The sequence below is a fragment of the Cloeon dipterum genome, chromosome 1 (genome assembly GCF_949628265.1).
Source record: "Cloeon dipterum chromosome 1, ieCloDipt1.1, whole genome shotgun sequence".
NCBI classification, from domain to species: domain Eukaryota; kingdom Metazoa; phylum Arthropoda; class Insecta; order Ephemeroptera; family Baetidae; genus Cloeon; species Cloeon dipterum.
Genome location: NC_088786.1, coordinates 17,127,296 through 17,144,782, shown reverse-complemented (window position 1 = coordinate 17,144,782; position 17,487 = coordinate 17,127,296). Strand labels below are relative to the sequence as shown.

At 39.7% G+C, this 17,487-nt stretch overlaps 2 protein-coding genes and 1 long non-coding RNA gene across 8 annotated transcripts in view; all 3 read left to right on the top strand.

Moving 5' to 3' along the window:
• LOC135939432 (uncharacterized) overlaps positions 1-17,487 on the top strand; it is a 175,800-nt gene that overhangs the window by 65,846 nt on the left and 92,467 nt on the right. The gene's annotated exons all lie outside the window — the stretch shown is intronic.
• Positions 6,781-8,389, top strand: LOC135940429 (uncharacterized). Its single transcript, XM_065485303.1, has 9 exons — positions 6,781-6,878; positions 7,287-7,337; positions 7,394-7,469; positions 7,526-7,545; positions 7,596-7,631; positions 7,689-7,803; positions 7,861-8,006; positions 8,059-8,089; positions 8,144-8,389. Exons 1-9 carry the CDS (start codon positions 6,828-6,830, stop codon positions 8,278-8,280), a joined length of 663 nt encoding a protein of 220 aa, XP_065341375.1. The 5' UTR covers positions 6,781-6,827; the 3' UTR covers positions 8,281-8,389.
• On the top strand, positions 12,058-13,868 carry LOC135948506 (uncharacterized). Its single transcript, XR_010575829.1, has 5 exons — positions 12,058-13,180; positions 13,237-13,282; positions 13,516-13,587; positions 13,645-13,690; positions 13,769-13,868. It is a non-coding gene; the product is annotated as an uncharacterized LOC135948506 (long non-coding RNA).

The window sequence follows — 17,487 nt, the reverse complement described above, 5'->3', positions numbered from 1 at the left end:
GTAAAACTGCACTATCCGTGTTCATTTCAAAAATCCGCAAAGATTGGGAGGTCAGAAAAGTCGACCTCTAAAATTTCCAGCTCTACTTATTGATCTTAAAATTGACAATACGCTTCCGGGGTACAACACGCTTCATGAAAGGATGACAGGGTCAGTAGCTTTTCTCCAAAGGTCATTAGCTGCGGCAAAAAGTGGAAGCACTGAAGGGAATAACAAGCGGCCTTTCTTTCGCTCCCTGTCCTAGAATCACGTCTCGTCGAGAAATTGCCTCTATGTGTGTGCGCGCCGCTTATTTTGGACAAAAATTGCCTCGTCCGTCCGCCGAAAGACGCTTTAGAAATTATTCTCGCGAGCCAAGCCTGTGCCTTCTTGTTTGAGATTGGAGATTGTTATCAGGTCTTTCACAAGTTCAAAATTACAATTATCTGTTCAAAACGAAAGTTCAGCAATTTTTGTTCACCAAGTAAATAAAATTGAAACTTCGGCTGGCAAACATTTCGGGCACGTGCTTTTACATTCGGGATTTGCAGCGGCTCAAAGGGCAAAAAGTTTGAATCTCGGGCATAATAAATTAGCAGGGCGAGGTGCGAACGGAAGCAAAGGTCGCGCTGCCGGTGACAAGCCTCTGGTGCGATCGACGCCTCTCACCCATCCATCCATCCACCCTCCGAGGCGGCGATGCCACCCCCTGAAGGGTGGCAGCGGCCCCTCTGCAAACACACTCGCGCTCTAATTGAATTATTGCCTTATTAATTATGCAATCTTGGAGACGTGTTTCACGGAGATTAATCAAGCCTGCTGCCGCCCAGCTCACTCTTGGAATGGAGGTGTGCTCGCCGAAATTTCCACACAGCGCCTCTTAAGCTAATGAGATGCGCGACTCTCTATCTCTCTCGCTCTCTCTGGGGAGAGAGTTTCTCGAGGTTTGCTTCCGCGGCAAATTTTCGATTAGGCCCTCGTCGATGGTCTGCCGATTAGCCTGAGCTCTCGAGCTGATGCTTTTCCAATGCAGCTTAGTCCAGAAATGGCCGAAAGGGTTCGCTTTTGAACTTTCCTCAGCTTGCACTTATTCAGCTCGAGAAGCGTCATCTCAAAGGGTGAAAGGCAAAGTTAGAGTATTCCTGTAATGTAAAAATTAATTCCCCCACTCCTTTTTCTAACCTTTTTCCACAGAATACCCTTTGAATGAAAAAGTAAAGAGAATTTTAGTTTAAATTTTGAAACGAAAAATACAGATACAGCTCAATTAATAATAGGGTAGATTTTCGAATTGTGGACGTTTGAATCTCGAATTTTGGGGAATTTCTACTTCTGTAAGGGCTACTAGGATAGGATAGTACCAATAATTCATAAAATAAAGTATTAGTCTCGCTATATAAATGTTTTCTAAATTGAGGCAAACTTTTATTTTTAAAAATCGAATATATTGACAAACTACAAAGGGGTACGAGTTTAGCTTTATCCTTCGGCAGCTATGAGTGCTAGAGCAAAAATCTTGGTCATTTCGGAAAGCAGATGCAATTTAAATAATAACAAACTAAGGCCTAATTTTTTACATGTTCAAGAACAAAATTTTCCTCCCTAATAAATAAAAGTTTTCCTCAATTTACCAGAAAAGTCATTTTAAAAATCAAGTCGTATTTACCAGCAAGTCATTCAACCCGAAAAAAAGTTGAAATATTTAAAAAAGCATTTGCTTTTATGAAAAATGTATTAGAAAATATTTAAACCCTACTACATTAAAAAATTAAAAAAATTTATTAATGGCCTTAAAAACACATTTATTTTGCAGTAGTGGTACATTAAAAATAATATAATTCGTCCTAGCTGAAACCTTTGCCAAAGGTACGCTCGGCTCAAAAGTGAAACATGAATACAGAACAATAAGTTATTTTCAGAAAATGATGTAACTGATATATTCAGTGCAAAAGGCAATCAACTCTCGGAACTTGAACATTGAACAAGCATGTAACGCAAAGTGCAATTATCTCGAACAGGAATAAGGCATCCTCTATTCTGCTGAGCAATCCAGATTTCTCGCAATATTTATAATTGCTGATTACTCTCGGTGCGCCAATTAACAGAGAGAATTGTACGATGTTAATGCAAGCAGAAAGTAGCACACGCGGATAGAACTTAAATGCTGGAAATGGAGCCAGCCAACTCTTGAGTATCGCTCTTCAGATTGTTGACTGAAAAAACTCTTATCGTTGCAGACTGATTGAAATTCTGTTCAAACATCGCCAAAGCCCTTTACGAAGAGCGCGTGCGGTCGCGTGCTTTTGACCGATGCGATGCCTAATCAATCCTCCTCGGGAGGTATGCAACTCTTGCAGACGGCGTGCTAATCGGATTGCATACCACAAACGCATGGAACTGGAAACTCCAACAGATTTATTTCACATTATTTAAAACTGTCCAGGAACATAGTAGAAGAAATACAGTTAAAATCATTTAAACATCGGGCATGGATTAAATATTGAATTAGTTTTCGTTCAATCATTTAGAATGAGCGATTGTTGAATGCTTCCGCATATACACTCCTTTCAGAGTGCTAACAAAAAGAGAAACGAGCCTTCCATCCGTGTTTTTTAAACTGGTGAGAAAAGCCATTGTAAAATCAATAGAACTTACGGGAAATTTTAAGTTTCTCTCAAATCTTCAAAAATGACCCACCTATTGATTTTTTATCATTAAACATATTTAATAAACCAAATTTAATCTAAACGGACCAAAACCTAAATTAAATACATTTTGACTGTCGTCCCAGAAGTCGAACTTCAGCCCTTATTTTCAGTGCTTGGCATTTTTCAATAATTATGCTATCAAAATGTGACGATCCCAAGCTGTCACAGTAGATTTCTCGATGTTTTTAATGTAGCGCGTGTGCTCAAGGCTACAAGTTCCGTTTGGTACTTTTCCACTGAAAACAGCCACGTGCTATCCGTGGGATTGGGAAAAACACATCGCACATGATATGAAAATTTCAAAACTTTCAAGAACAATCGTTTCGGCTTGGACATGATGTTTTGAATCTTTCGCATCTTTATTCCTGCCAACGTGCATACCCATAGTTTCTAATGCAAAAATATCAGTAAATACGCCGCAGTGGCAGAGCAGAACACGTATTATTTTATTTATATCTGCAGGAAAGAAGCCGGGAAACTCGCATGCGATGATATGTTATTGAGAGTGTTTGCACTTTATTGACAAGGCGAAAGAGAGGAGGAGGAAATCAAAATGTATAGAAAAGCGAGCGAGGCGGCGGGCAGATAAATCGAAAATCTTTGTATCACTGCAGGCTGTGTGTTGTGTGTGTGTGTATGTGTGTGCTTGAATGCGAGCGCTCGGATGATGTGGGCCGGCGATAAATAACAATCCAACGGACTGCGCGCCTGTATAAATAAATACAGATAATGGATTGGTTGGCACTCTCGCATTCGCAGCCGAGAGAAACTAGAGGACCACGAAAAACCCGGGACGAGAAAAGTGGTGCGACCCGCACGCTAATTAAAAAGCCGTCCGCTCTCCATTATCGCGGCACACACCTGACGGGGTGCGACTCGCTCGCTGATTGGATTAATTAAAGTGGAGCAGAGTAAATAAAAACGATCCACGTGCGATGCGATTATCACCCTTGTAGCTTTGTGATTCGATAACAGCCAGCTGCGGCACGATGAAAACGCAAATACGCGATTCAATTTGCAACCTTCCTCCTGCCAGTAGAGTGCTTTCGAAAATCTGCGCCAGCATGCTTTTTATCTGCAGACCCACAACGCCACACCCTTCACCTTCTCACCATGCCGCGTATTTTTCTTTTTTTTTCTGCGGCCACACTCTCGTGTGGTGGAATCCGTACAATTTTCCACGCTTTTAGTGAAGATGAGATTTTCCATTCATATCTCATAGTTTATATTTTCAAGGCGAAGAGAGTGCATGAGTTATTTATAATTTTATGTACTTAATGAATAAAATATCAAGGGTAAATCATAATTATGAAATTTAAAATTTCAATAAGACAAAATTAAATAAAAAATCTATTGTGTGGAAAAACCATGCAATTTTTTGTTCTTTTGACAGACTCTGTCTAAAATAATATAATATTTCAGTACATGCCCTAATATTAACTAGATTGTCAAGTATTTCAAGTGCTGAAATATCGAAACTCGATGCAATGTTAATTACCTCTCTCAATATGTAATGACCGACACGTCACGCGCAATCAACCATAGTTTCAGTCTGAGTGAGTGCTGAGCTGCTTTTGCATTTGCAGTGACGTTGATTGCGAAACTCATTCAGCCTGAAAATCAGCAAAAGCACTTAAAAGCGTGCAAGAGAAGTGCTACAAATAATGCGTTTCTCGCTCTTTCGTCCATTTCCGCCGCATTAATAAATATTATTTCATTGCCGGCTCGGTGAAAGTGAGCGAGGAATTTCCTGCAACTACCGCAGCCGAGATGGGCTAAGTCTATAATTGAACGCTATTTACACAAAGCGCTGTCTATTTGGTGCGCCAGAGTGCCGCTAATGGCTCACTTGACGATTCACGTGCGTGCACATGACTTCTCTGGGTGGGTGGATGGTGGTTTATTTTGGACGCTTCGCTGCTGAGTCACTTACATACTTTGGCAGCTGATTTAAACCAAAGCTTCACAAGCGCGAACAAAGTTTACTATTTTTAAAGTGGCATGAACTACACAATTCTGGAAAATTATTTTATTCTTTGCCTAAAATATTCTCAGAAAAAAATAGAGAACGAGCTAAAAACTTTCCAGATTGCCATTTAGATTTATGAGAAAATTGGCTCCTAAGTTTTGCATGCTAATCAAGTGGCGAGCACTGGTTCTCTATTGAAAATCATGATTTATTTCACCAGGAGGGAAATTTACCGCTTCATTTGCACACCGTTGGATATATCGAAAAGAGGAATCAAGTAAAAAATAATTGAAAATGGTTTGATTTTTCGGTAAAAATTTAATAAAAAAATCTGTACTCTGGCTTTAAAAAAACATCAAGATCTCGAGTTAACAGCCCTACCTCATAAATTTACTAAAAAATCTCAACATCCTGACATTTTCCCTCCTTTTTTGTTCTTCCACACTACTCTCCTAACAGAGTTTCCCACAGCAAAGCATTCACGACGTAGAACAACGACCCTGATTACAACAAGAAAGAAGATGATAAACTAATAATGATATTATGAAACAAATAGCACGAAGGATTGTATTTTAATAAAAATAAGATATAAATCAAACCTTTGGTCGTTGGGGATGAGCAGACCAAATAATAATAAGTCGTCTTTATATGAATCAACAATTTATTCACCAACTGAACTGTAACGAACATAACAAAATCAAATTATAATCACATTAATTTGTTTTATGTTAATAACTTCCTAACTTAACCCGAGAATTCGGGTGGGTTAATATCGGTGAATTTTGTTAAAAACGTTGCGTTCAAATGAGATGACAATGCAAGAATGATAGAACAATTAAATCAGGCATACGCCAGCGAAATCACAACAGTTAGGATTACAATAATCACACCAAACGAAACGACAACAACTAAGAATACAACAATCACGCTCAAATGGTTGGGCCGCAGCGGCACCACTATAAACCTAAAAATAAAATTTGGGCACTGCTGATAAGGACACAGACCAAAAAGACTGATTGTGAGTCGTGCTCTGACCCAAAAAATTGTATTCGTGGTGTGACAGGTTTTTCCACATTTTTTTTTAAATACAGAACACATCAATCTGAAATTGAAAATGGCAGACTCGACGTTTCCTGTCAGCAACAGCTGAAGTATCCTTGAAAAACTGGACCACTGTCATTGCTATCGCATAGCAACATGTGATCATATGCACAGGCAGAACATTCACGTTGACTACGTCCTTGAATGTGAAAACTTGATGCCTGTTGCCACGCTAATAAAATGAAGCTTGCGGTTTGCATTATAAGAATTTTTTATTATTTAATAACTATTATTATTATTGCTGGTTTATTCTCTCTCACACAAAAAATGTACATACATGTTAAAAACAGTTTGTCAAACTGATTTTTTGAGCCTAATATGCCAAATTACATGTTGATATTAGCTGTTGGATGAAAATTTAATGCTCCGGGTAAGATAAAGACAAAGATTGGGCCAGTTGGAAGGCAACGAAAATTTGTCTCTTTTAGAATTTTTCAGTGCCCCCAAAAATAATCATCTACAAAGGAGTTCTCTCAGCGAACTGATTGTGAGCCGCTACCACAAACGAAAATTATTGAGGTTTTTCACTGACTCGTGCCAAATTTGCTTGACAACAATTTTTTTAATCACAAAACATGTTCTCAAAATTCTATTTGAATTGGGTCATTCTAATTGAGTTCAGGAGGAGAGAACTGGCCCGTTTGCAAATGAATTCAATTTTTGAAATTCAATCAGCGCAGTTGTTCAGTGTTTAGTTTAGAATCAATCGTTCAAAACAACATTCACTTCAAAATTACAAAGTTATAGAAGACAAATTTACTCCTGTGTGTTGCAGTTCGATATTTGAAAAATGTGCCTTTACTTCAACAAAAAGCGACCGAGTATCGTTTGATATCAGTGCCAGGTTTGATGGCAGCCATGATTTCACCATAGAATCGGTGATATCGTTGACGTCCGACTTCAAATAGACGTTTCATATTGCACGTGAAATCGGAATTGCCCAGGCGAGGCTCTCTTAATTATTCCTGCTCTCTTCCAATCATCAGCCACCACGGCAGCTCTGACTCAGTTTTCCGGTCGCGGACGTATAAAAGCTGGTGCGAAACCAGCTGAAGTTCAATTGAGCAGCGATGTTGAAGTACGTAGCAGCTTGTCTCTTGGTCGTTGGCGCCGTCTCGGGGGTAATATAATTTGGCTGTATTTGTACAATTTGGGCTATTGCGAAACGCAAAAATACACCCCCATTCTTCATTAACTTCTTATATGGGGAGTTTTCTGAACTCTTAAATATTTTGCTGAACAATAAATTATAGATTCTGCATTACATTGTCATGGTTTGTGGCATGACAACATAAAATAGAATACATACTTTTATATTTTTTATATAAGTACCAAATTTTCATACATGTATTAAAATTTTCATTCAATATACAAACAAACTATTCTTGAGCAACAATCAGCAAAAATTATTGCTCACCTATAAAGTTTTCAGCATTGAGTTTCCCAGGGTTTTGTGAACCCTGTTTTTTGTCTTACGTTTCTGTCGTAAAATTTTTCTTAGAGTTCCTGAAATAACAAGGAATTTTCAGGCCAAGATTGGTAGACAAATCAGAAATGGGTGCAACATGACCTACCTGGTGGTAAATTCAAAGCTTTCAAAGGACAAAGCACATACTTTAATCAATATATGTGATAGGAAGCACCTCTGTGTTGCAGTACATTACCGAAGGTTTTTGGCAAGCCTGAATGGGAGGCATGTGCGGGAACTGGAAGTATGTAATAACAAATATTTTTAATATATTCCTCTAACGATTTGCTTAAATTTTAGAGCCAAAGGGACCCCCTCCTGTATGGAAAAATAATTATTTTCTAAACTTTTATGCTTACAAGATTTTTAGTGCATCGTGGAGTGCATGCTCAAAAACGTTGGAGCGGTATATTAGGAAATGTCAATAATACGAATAGAAAAGTAACAATTACGAAAAATGCAGCTCAACGACAAGACTATTGACTACACCAAGTTGAGCGATCTGTTCAAAACTAATGCCACAACCGAGGAATGGAAAACCATTGTTGGCACTGCTTTTGACACATGCAAGAAGCTGGGTACGCTTGAATAATTGTAATCACATCAGTATATGCTGTAACTATTCAAATAAACAGTTGAAGACTTTAAGTCTAAACCTGGCAAAAAGTTAAGAGGCCTCAAGAAGGGCAAGGGCAAGGGCCAAGGAGCGATCGATGGCAAGGACAAGTGCGAACCTGACTCAGCGATCTTGCTCACATGCATTCAGTCTGAGCTTTTCGTGGTATGATTTTGCGTTTTCATGTCAATATTTTCTCTCAAAACCACTCTTTCAGAATTGCCCAAGCGCTGATGTTAACAGCACCGGTAAGAAGACATTAAAGTTTTTGTTACTTCATTTATTATAAACTAAAAACTTAGTTACTGAGGGAGTGAAACCATGCGCCGATAGAATCACTGAGATTAAAGCTTGTGACAAAACTGCGCCCACCCTGCCCGGTAAAGGACCAAGAAAAGGAGAAAAACGTAGTGGAGGAAGAGGAGGAAGGTCGGGTTAAGAATTGTTTCATGATATTCCCCTAAACGCTTTTTACTTAATTGTAAAATGAATCAAATTTATAAGTGTATTTAAGAAAATCAATAAAATTCGCAAAAATTAATTGGCAACACTCGTTTCTTATTTATATTTCATTTAAATTTCGGCAAAACATGATTACGTGATTTTCAAATATTTAGATATTTTAATGTCTGTTAGAATAAACTGTTAGTTAGCTAAGCAATAATGCATACATCGATCGTAACACAATGTATCAAAACATAAGTCGTACTGTTTATCATCGAGAGAGATTAGCTGATAGTGAACAACTGGTGAAAACCCGCGTATTCCAATAACATAGGCTCACCAGGGCTCACGAGCCTCATTGGAGGGAGTCCATTCGCGAAAAGGAACAGCTCGAGTAAATTCCCCCGCAACGAAGTCTGTTATTGAAACGCTAGAAATTTGTTCCGTGTAATGGATTCACGCATGCAAACCAGCAAGTAATGAGTCGTACTGCCGAAAGCAATCCTCCCAAATCTGAATGCACTCGTCTGTGCAATAAAAGAGTATCAAACGAAGGTCCTTATCAGCCCTTACTCGACCCCCAAGACATTGATCGCATTCTCACATTGCAACAAGCACGCATAGCAAATGCGCTTATCAATGCGTGCTAACGACTTGGTCAATATCAATTAATAGCAAGCAGTACAAGCGTAACTTTTAATATATATGCAAATACAAACCCATGAGTTAAGTCTTGGCAATGCTAAATACAAGTAAAAAATGCCTGTCATATTGCAAAACCTATTTCTCTTATTTTATTGATTATTTAATCGATTGATGTGATCTACAATCTCTTTAAAAAATGAATGATTGTGTATGAACCCTAGAAATCCTGCACTTCACTCTTTGTTCCGGGAGAATTTGGTCGGTGGAGGCAACGGGTGGAACGGCAGCAGCCGGCGTTTAGGAATCGATGGCGAGACAAGAATTGTCCATTACACGTTCTCGGCAGTGTGTAACTGCTCCTGCTTCTTCTCGCCACGATGATTGCTTCGATATTGATTCGATGGCTGGTATTTTTCTCCGGGGAGCCGCACCAGCAGCTCTTTGCCCGTAATGAACTTTGGCTGGCTGGCGAAGTGACGTTCGCCTGATGTTCATGATATCGCACTTTAAAAACTATTGGCCCGCTGGCTCGCCAGCTGCGCAGTCAGCTCATTAAGCTGCTACTGCGATGTCGGGGCCCGCTATATCTGCCGCGCCGAATAAAATAAACAGTAAAGCACCCCACGTGTGTTTGCCAGTGGGGACCACGCAGGGTTGCGTTGTCCCTGCTGCAGCGCAGACACTATGCGCCACTGAACGCGATTCCTCGTGATGGAATTATTGAAACGATAGGTGCGGCAAGTAAGTAATCCTTGTTTTTGCAAATTCTGTGCTATAGAAATATCTTCTTAAACGTTTGTCGGGGTTTGCCTGATGATGAATATCGTCAGGTAAATCCTGACAAACGTTAAACTGTAACATGATACACATCTTTTTTAAATGGATCTTATAAACTTAAGGTGGTGACCAAAAGTTTAAGTTTAGAAATTATTGAGACTCATGCAGTATCGAAACTACTAAAACCCCTGGAAAATTCTTATGATATAGAATTTTTGTTCGAGAAAAGAAAATAAGCATTTAAAATGACATTCCTCCTGGACTTATTAACTTGCATTTTTCTAATACATTGTTCGCGTAGACACAATAATATTTTTGTAATAATTTTTTTAGTTAATATGGCAGCTGCGGTTTGTAACAGCCGAAAATGCAGTGAATTTGTCAGAGTCTAGATCAATTTGGAGTCGAACGATGCCTCGGTTGGGGGAATTCCCTTGCAAAAGTGCTATTTCACAAAGTTGAAAAAGTTAAAAGGCCGATGGGGACGTTGCGCCACTTCAATCGATTCCAATCCCACCCTTTTCTGCTTCGCCAACGCCGTCGCGTACATAATTGCTCGCTTTTCAATCCGTTAATGGATTTATCCGCGCACACTGTGCCCATCTTTCTCGCTAATCCTCGCTGCAACTCGCTCTTTCTTTATTTGTTGGCAGGACAAAGAGCACTTGACACGGGAATTGCATCAGCGCGTCTCTCCCTTTCCAATGCATACCCATCACATATGCACATAATATGGACAAAAACTAGTCACAATGGACCGATTGTTTCCAAATGTCAACACACAAGCGGCCGCTCCCTTCGGCTCGTGAATAATTAACGCCAATTATGAGCGATGCATTGTTCGCGAGAAGTGAATAAAAGCGTACGGTTTTTACCGTATACAATTCGTGTTCGAACATATTCCAACTTTCAGCAACGATAAGGGAAAATGTGGCAAAACAGAATAGTGTTCAACTTGAAAAAGGAGAACTAGAATAGCCCGAATGTTAGATATTATGCTAAACTGATTTACGATTTCGCGAGATAGAGCAATTATTATGGTATCTTAAGTATTGGTTAAGGATAAAACGGTGAAGTTCATAGCTATCTTTCCAGCAAAACTGGGCTTTTAAGTAGTGTTCAAGTTACATTGAACTTTGAACTAGTAATATTTATACAATAACCAAACTAAGAGTAAATTGGGCCAAAAAAACTCTTTAATGTGAGTCAAAATATGCATGCAACTCATGACAAGAAGATCTGAAAGGGATAATTATGTTGATCACTAGTGAGCACAGCTTCAAGTAATTAAAAAAGTTTTTTGAAATTGTTTTTTATGATTGAAAGTTTCGAACTTTAAACGGATATTTCCGTTAGTTTCAAAATCACTACTTGTCAATTTTCTTCTCTTTTATCAAACCGTGTCAGAATGTCACACGAACTAACGACAAATAACAATAGTCAGTTTCACACAAACAAAAGGATTTCTATCCGTCATTCTACACTCGGGTGCAAAATGAACTAAAATAAACGGAATTACTACTGCTTGGGAAAGGTGCGGAATGGGAGGCAAATCCACTCTTGCTCTGCTGCAAACCGCGGAAAATGAGAAAAGTTTTTTCACGCGCGTAAAAATAATAGTGGATGATGCAAAGTGTATTGCGGCTGGAATATAAAACGATTCTTTATTCACGTATAATTTGATTTTTCCAGCCGCGCGCGGGCAGGCAGGCAGGGGAAATAATTTCTTTGCACTCGTCGCGGTGGTGCAGGCGGCCCTCGCAGCATTTTAATGCCTCCGTGCCCAGCCGCTTTCTTAACGCGTTCTGAATTATGCGGCAAACTTTCTTAATATTTTCGCCACGCAGGGGACCGCCGCCGCGCCGAGCTTTTTCTCTTTCTTTCGCTCGTTATTATTTGAGTATCACCACGTTGCGCGGGGCCTCGTTAGCATAATTTGGATCGACGTCGCCCCGCCGCGTGCACGCCGCACGTCGTTTAGCACAACAACCGGCATTGGGGACCAAGTGACCTGGAAAATTGGCCGATCGAATCCAACGAGCTGCGACGCAAGATGCTCTCTCTCGGGTGTCGAGTTTGAGGAGCAAGCAGGCAAGAAATTTATGCTCAAAGCAGGATGAACTCCGGTCAACCGCAGGATTTATTGGGCAACAATGGAACTCTGACTCATTGTAATTTTTATATTCTGGTGCTTGCTAGAATTATATAAATAACAAAAATAAGGCTTGATTATTTTGTGAAAAATATCTTGGAGAAAATTTCAGCCAAAAATTTTCTAAAAATCTTATTTGGTTGGAAAATGTTTAAAAAAATCAAGAACTCTTTCGAATTAATGAGTGAGGATTGTATATCACTTGATTTGTCTCGCTGGGCAGATTCCAAAAATATGAGGTTTAATTTAATATCTGACCACTTTTCAAAAATTTATGTCAGAATGGCAGCAAAAAACACCATTTTCGAAATAAAAGTTGTAAGACGATCGAAATTCGGCGTGGAAGAATTCGGCAGCAGGTGGGCCTCAATCTGTGTTTCCGATAAACCTTGTTTGCGTTTTGGTCGGTGGACGTTTTCCTCCCTTTTTAATTACTTGATAGCTTACTTAAACGGGAACATCAGCTGGGGAGCTGCGATGGCTGCCTGCGCGGAAGCGTGCTCGACCGCAGCAAACTTTTGCTCGTCGGCCCCATTAAAGGCCGCTTCCCTCGCTCAGAAACAGATGACAAAGGGCTGGCTGGCTGGCCGGCCGGCCGGCTAAATGGATAAACAGTTCCAAGCCGCACGCGGAATGCGTCAGGGCAGCGTTTTTCGGGTTCGTTGATTTGTTAAATTGCTAACGACGCATGCGACGAGCGCAAAGGGAAAAATAGGCAGTATGTGCGTGCGGAATTAATTCCTTTTTCATCAGCTCGATTAAATTCAAATCAAGCGGTATTGCGGTAAAGCAGACCGAGCCAATTTTATCATAGCAGCAAGTTTCTGAGGAAAAGGCGAATGCCCTTTTGCTCTAGCTCGCTCTCCCGAGAAAAGTTTTGGGCAGAAGCAGCAGCGATGAGCCAATTAGTCGATGGTCAAATAGAGAAAATGGCTTGATGAGGAGTTGCTTAACGAGCAGATCAAAGGGCACGCCCGCCCGCCATCCAGACGTGCTCCTCGGCCAGCCACATCCATAATAGCAATAATTGAAGTCCTCCTCTCCAGCCCCCGCAAAATACTTCTTCAGTTGGGGTGGATGCTCGGCCCTCGAGATTCCTACCGCCAACGACGTGCAAAGTCGGACTTCTGCTCCTCCGTATTGCCCTGACAAAAGTCGTTTGTGTTTCTTAGCAAAACCTTCATATATATATATATATATATATGTATATATATATATATATATATTACTTCCAAATGTCCTCATTTAGGAGATTTCTTCATGAAGAACAATTAAAAAGGATGTGCAAAAACGATAATTTTTCTGTGGCCGCTTCAAATAGGTACGAATTATGAGTTTAAACGCTTTGACGCGCATATCTAAAATCGTTTTTTACAGTTATTTCTTCAAAATCAGTAATTGAATTAGGATTTTAACTGAAAATGTGAGTAAAATCATCAAAGTTTACAATTTCCCCGTGCTTTGAGATATATGTGCCACGTCTTCTTTTTTAATTTTCCTACCGCCAACGACGTGCAAAGTCGGACTTCTGCTCCTCCGTATTGCCCTGACAAAAGTCGTTTGTGTTTCTTAGCAAAACCTTCATATATATATATATATATATATATATATATATATATATATATATATATATTACTTCCAAATGTCCTCATTTAGGAGATTTCTTCATGAAGAACAATTAAAAAGGATGTGCAAAAACGATAATTTTTCTGTGGCCGCTTCAAATAGGTACGAATTATGAGTTTAAACGCTTTGACGCGCATATCTAAAATCGTTTTTTTACAGTTATTTCTTCAAAATCAGTAATTGAATTAGGATTTTAACTGAAAATGTGAGTAAAATCATCAAAGTTTACAATTTCCCCGTGCTTTGAGATATATGTGCCACGTCTTCTTTTTTAATTTTCCAGGAAACCACACCCACATTTAAAAATCTACACGGACTACACCCTCTTCCGGGGGTCACTGTTCACAGAAAATCCAGTGGACATGTTTTTCGATATCAAGACATATATATATATATATATATATATATATATATATATATATATATATATATATATATATATATATTCTAATTAAAATTTGCGATATATTTAAAACTGTAAACGATATTATTTGTTTGTTGCGTTTGTTAGAATTATTGCTAAATATAAGTATTGATATCAATTTAAACAATCGCAATTTCACATGAATATTTATGTCCTGAAATCTCCGTAGCGTAAACTAAACTCGGATAATTCGCTGGGCAAATTCCACTCGGCGTTACCGTGCATATTTGTTTGTTAGTTAGTCATACCATTAATCTCGGCGAGTGGAACACACATAGCTACTACACACTCATGCGCGCGCGTATGAGGCCAGTTCAAATTCCAGCTCATAAATTTGCATTTAATGCTCAAGTGAAATTATGATAATAACACCGGGCTTGCAGTAATTTAGTCAGGCTGCGGGCGTCGCAGCTGCACGAGCAGCGCCAATGTGTATTTCGGCCGGGGCGAATGCACGGGCAGGTTTCTCGTAAATTTCGCACCGGCAGTCTAATAAAGGTTCCTATTAAGTGGCTGCACCTGCAACCCTTTCGCCCTGCTCACGTTGTTTACCCGTCGAAACGACACAGATATTATTCTGACGCACGCACGCGTACTCGAACCAACGTACATGTACACTGATATACACCCGCGTGACGCCGATATCAAAACTTTCCCGTTTCCTCTGGGCTATGAAATTTGTAGGAGTTCGGGTCAGACTAACTCAATTGAATTTACTTCTGGGAGTAGCCATTGTAAAATCAATTAATCAATCATTAAATTAGCCCATGGTGGATTTTTCATTTTGTAAAAAAAAATGTTGCAATGCAGCAATGTATGTTTAATTTTATCAATAATCAAGTCAAGTTTTGCCGCAAATGTTTGGACTATAATTATTTGCTGAATGAAACAATTGATTTAGCATGATAACAATCCTATATTGTAAAAGAGAAATTTCATAATCTGGATCTCATAATGAATAGTCCAATTAGGCATGATGCAAAGCGGGACAGCGCTTAAATCCGTGCCGACATTGTGAGCCACTCGCACCGCAAATCCCTGATTTCGCAAATGGGCAAACTTGGTCGGCGGTGGCGGCGGCAACGGCGGCGGAAAGGCAAAAAGCAGATTACGACGAGTGGCGAAATAACGCGCGATCCTGTTTTCATCCTAACGACTTGGACAATTAAACGAGCCATTAGTCGAGCCGGAAAGTTGCAAAACTTGACTTGGGAAAGAAGAAGAATTGCGAACGGTGGATTAGTGCTTTCCCGCGGAGCAGCCGGCGAAGACAAGACAGGTGTCACGCGCAATCAGCGAGTTATTTCCAACAGCAGGTGTTGGTTGCTATTTCGATGATTAGTCTACTTTCTCGCTTTTCAAAGGTGTTTTGTTTGCGTGGTTGCCCTCTGAAGCTGGCACCTCTCGTAAAAACGTCTGCGCCGCGCCTTTGAAAGACCCACACACAAAGAGAGAACAAATCTCAGAGGATTGTCTCATTTTTAAACAAGGTTGGAATCTTAATGGCCTTTAAATGAGAATTCCTCACAAATTAACCAAAGAAAATAACTACACTGACTTAGGTAAAGCTAATCGTTTGTTATTCGGCTATGGTCAACAATTTCTATCGTTGATTTTTTCGCACCAAAATTAAAGGGATTTTAACTATTTTTCCGGCACAAAAGCATGAAATGTCGATACCAACAAAAATTAATTTTAAACTAAAGAAAATGTGAAAAACATGTGGGGTAAATTTACTTAAAATGATTTTACAATGGCTATTCTCTCAAAGGACCATATAGGCATGCAAGCAGCGTGAACAAAACAGCGTGTGTTAACAATTTTCTTTTTGTACTTTTTTTCAATTTATTAGCCTTTCATGCCAACTTGGTCGGTTTCGGAGTAGCCATTGATTGTAAAATCATTTTATAGAAAAATTAGATTTTTCATTAAAAATCTAAAATATAAAATTTATTTTTCGCCTGAATTTGTAATTTCTATTTTTATATGACATTTTATATTGACTCTGCTCAGCACATACCGTGGGCTATGAGCTCACCGAGTCCCAATAACACCGCCGAACGATATCATGAAACATGAGGCCCGAGTTGCCGCAAAGGAGCCAATGAGGCCATCTTTTCGCCTCCCCGCATCGAGGTTTTTTATTGAAACCCAAGATATTTGTCCCTAAGCTGCTGGAAAGGTGCGAAAACCACCAAGTGGCGAGTAGACGCCGGCGCGTCTCCCAGCCTGTTGAGATATTTGAGCATTTATAGAGTCTCCAAATTACAAACTTTTACCTTCTCTGACATTGAGCAGCCAGTTTTAGATCCCAGAAAAGCTCAAATAATCCCATTGCCTTGACACTTCTGAGAATGCCAACGGGCTAGTTCAATCTTAAAATTAATATTTAGGATGTTTGTGCCCTTAATAATTTTTAATTTTACCTTGATTTTTTGACAAAATGAAGAAATTTGTATGAAACTTTTTTATGTGTCAAGAAGAATGAATAAAAAACACTCAAACTCTTCCGATACACTGAGAGACCTCATTTTTCGTTTTCTCAGGTTTCCAGAATTCTTGGAATTAACTGAAATCTCTGAAACAGCTGTAACTATTTAAAATATGAGTGCAAAAATAAAATCCCCAAAAAAGACTAAAAAACGACAGACTTTGAGGGTAGGGTCAACCCTGTTATGAAAGGCTCGCTGCCCAAATATGTCCCCGCAAGCAGCGTCCCCAGATGTGGGTGTTATTGGCCTTGCATCACACACGTCGCGCTCCCACAGTCGGCCATGCAAACAAACCGGATATAAAATTTGAAATTCCCCGTAGTTTGGCTGCGTCCATCCCGTGATTTCCGTCATGCAAAAATCGCGTGATGTGAGCTGACGAAACAGGAAAAATGACAGCGAACAAAAAATTGGGTCACAAATCATACGTTTCACGCGGCACATTGACGGACACATAATTTAGAATTCATCTCTGAGCTATAATTTTATCCAGAAAATTTTGGAACCAGTCAAAAGTTTAATTTCTTTCTTGCTTGATGGTTCCCTGATGAATGAAGCTCAAAACTAAAAGTCCAAAATTCACAGAACCCTATTTCATTAAATTGACAAACTGCGCTCTAAATGCAAACCATCATTTTTTTTGCGTTTCAATGGATAGAGAGTTAGGTCAATCCATCAGAGGGGCTTTCTTTTCTTCGGTTATAGCAAAATAATAAAACGATTTTCTCCCGCACTTCAAAAGGAGTGAAATTTAACTCGCAGAGACAGATGTTGGCAGAGCAGCGCTCAGAAAAACAAAATGCACGTGCACGCGGTCTACAGTAAGTGCGGATTTCACCTCTCGGCTCCGTCAGTGTTTTGCGCGAGCCTGCTTTTCCGCCGGCGCTACATATTTCGCCTGTCTCTCTGCTCTGCGCGCACTGACGGGAAAAATCAATCCGGCGGCGTTGGCTGTGCACGCCGAAAAGAAGCGAAATTTTATCGCTTTCCAATCCACTTTGCGCGCCGTTGTTTGATGGATGGAACGCTCGAGTGTTTTTGTCATTCCTTTGCGGCCTCCATATTTTCATATTTTCCGCGCGTGCA

Bases quoted from the DNA above. Each gene is read 5' to 3' on its own strand.
- LOC135940429 (XM_065485303.1), top strand. From the start codon at position 6,828: ATGTTGAAGTACGTAGCAGCTTGTCTCTTGGTCGTTGGCGCCGTCTCG. The intron at 7,546-7,595 runs GTATGGAAAAAT...CAAGATTTTTAG, and splicing joins AGCCAAAGGGACCCCCTCCT to TGCATCGTGGAGTGCATGCT. The intron at 8,090-8,143 runs GTAAGAAGACAT...CTAAAAACTTAG, and splicing joins CGCTGATGTTAACAGCACCG to TTACTGAGGGAGTGAAACCA.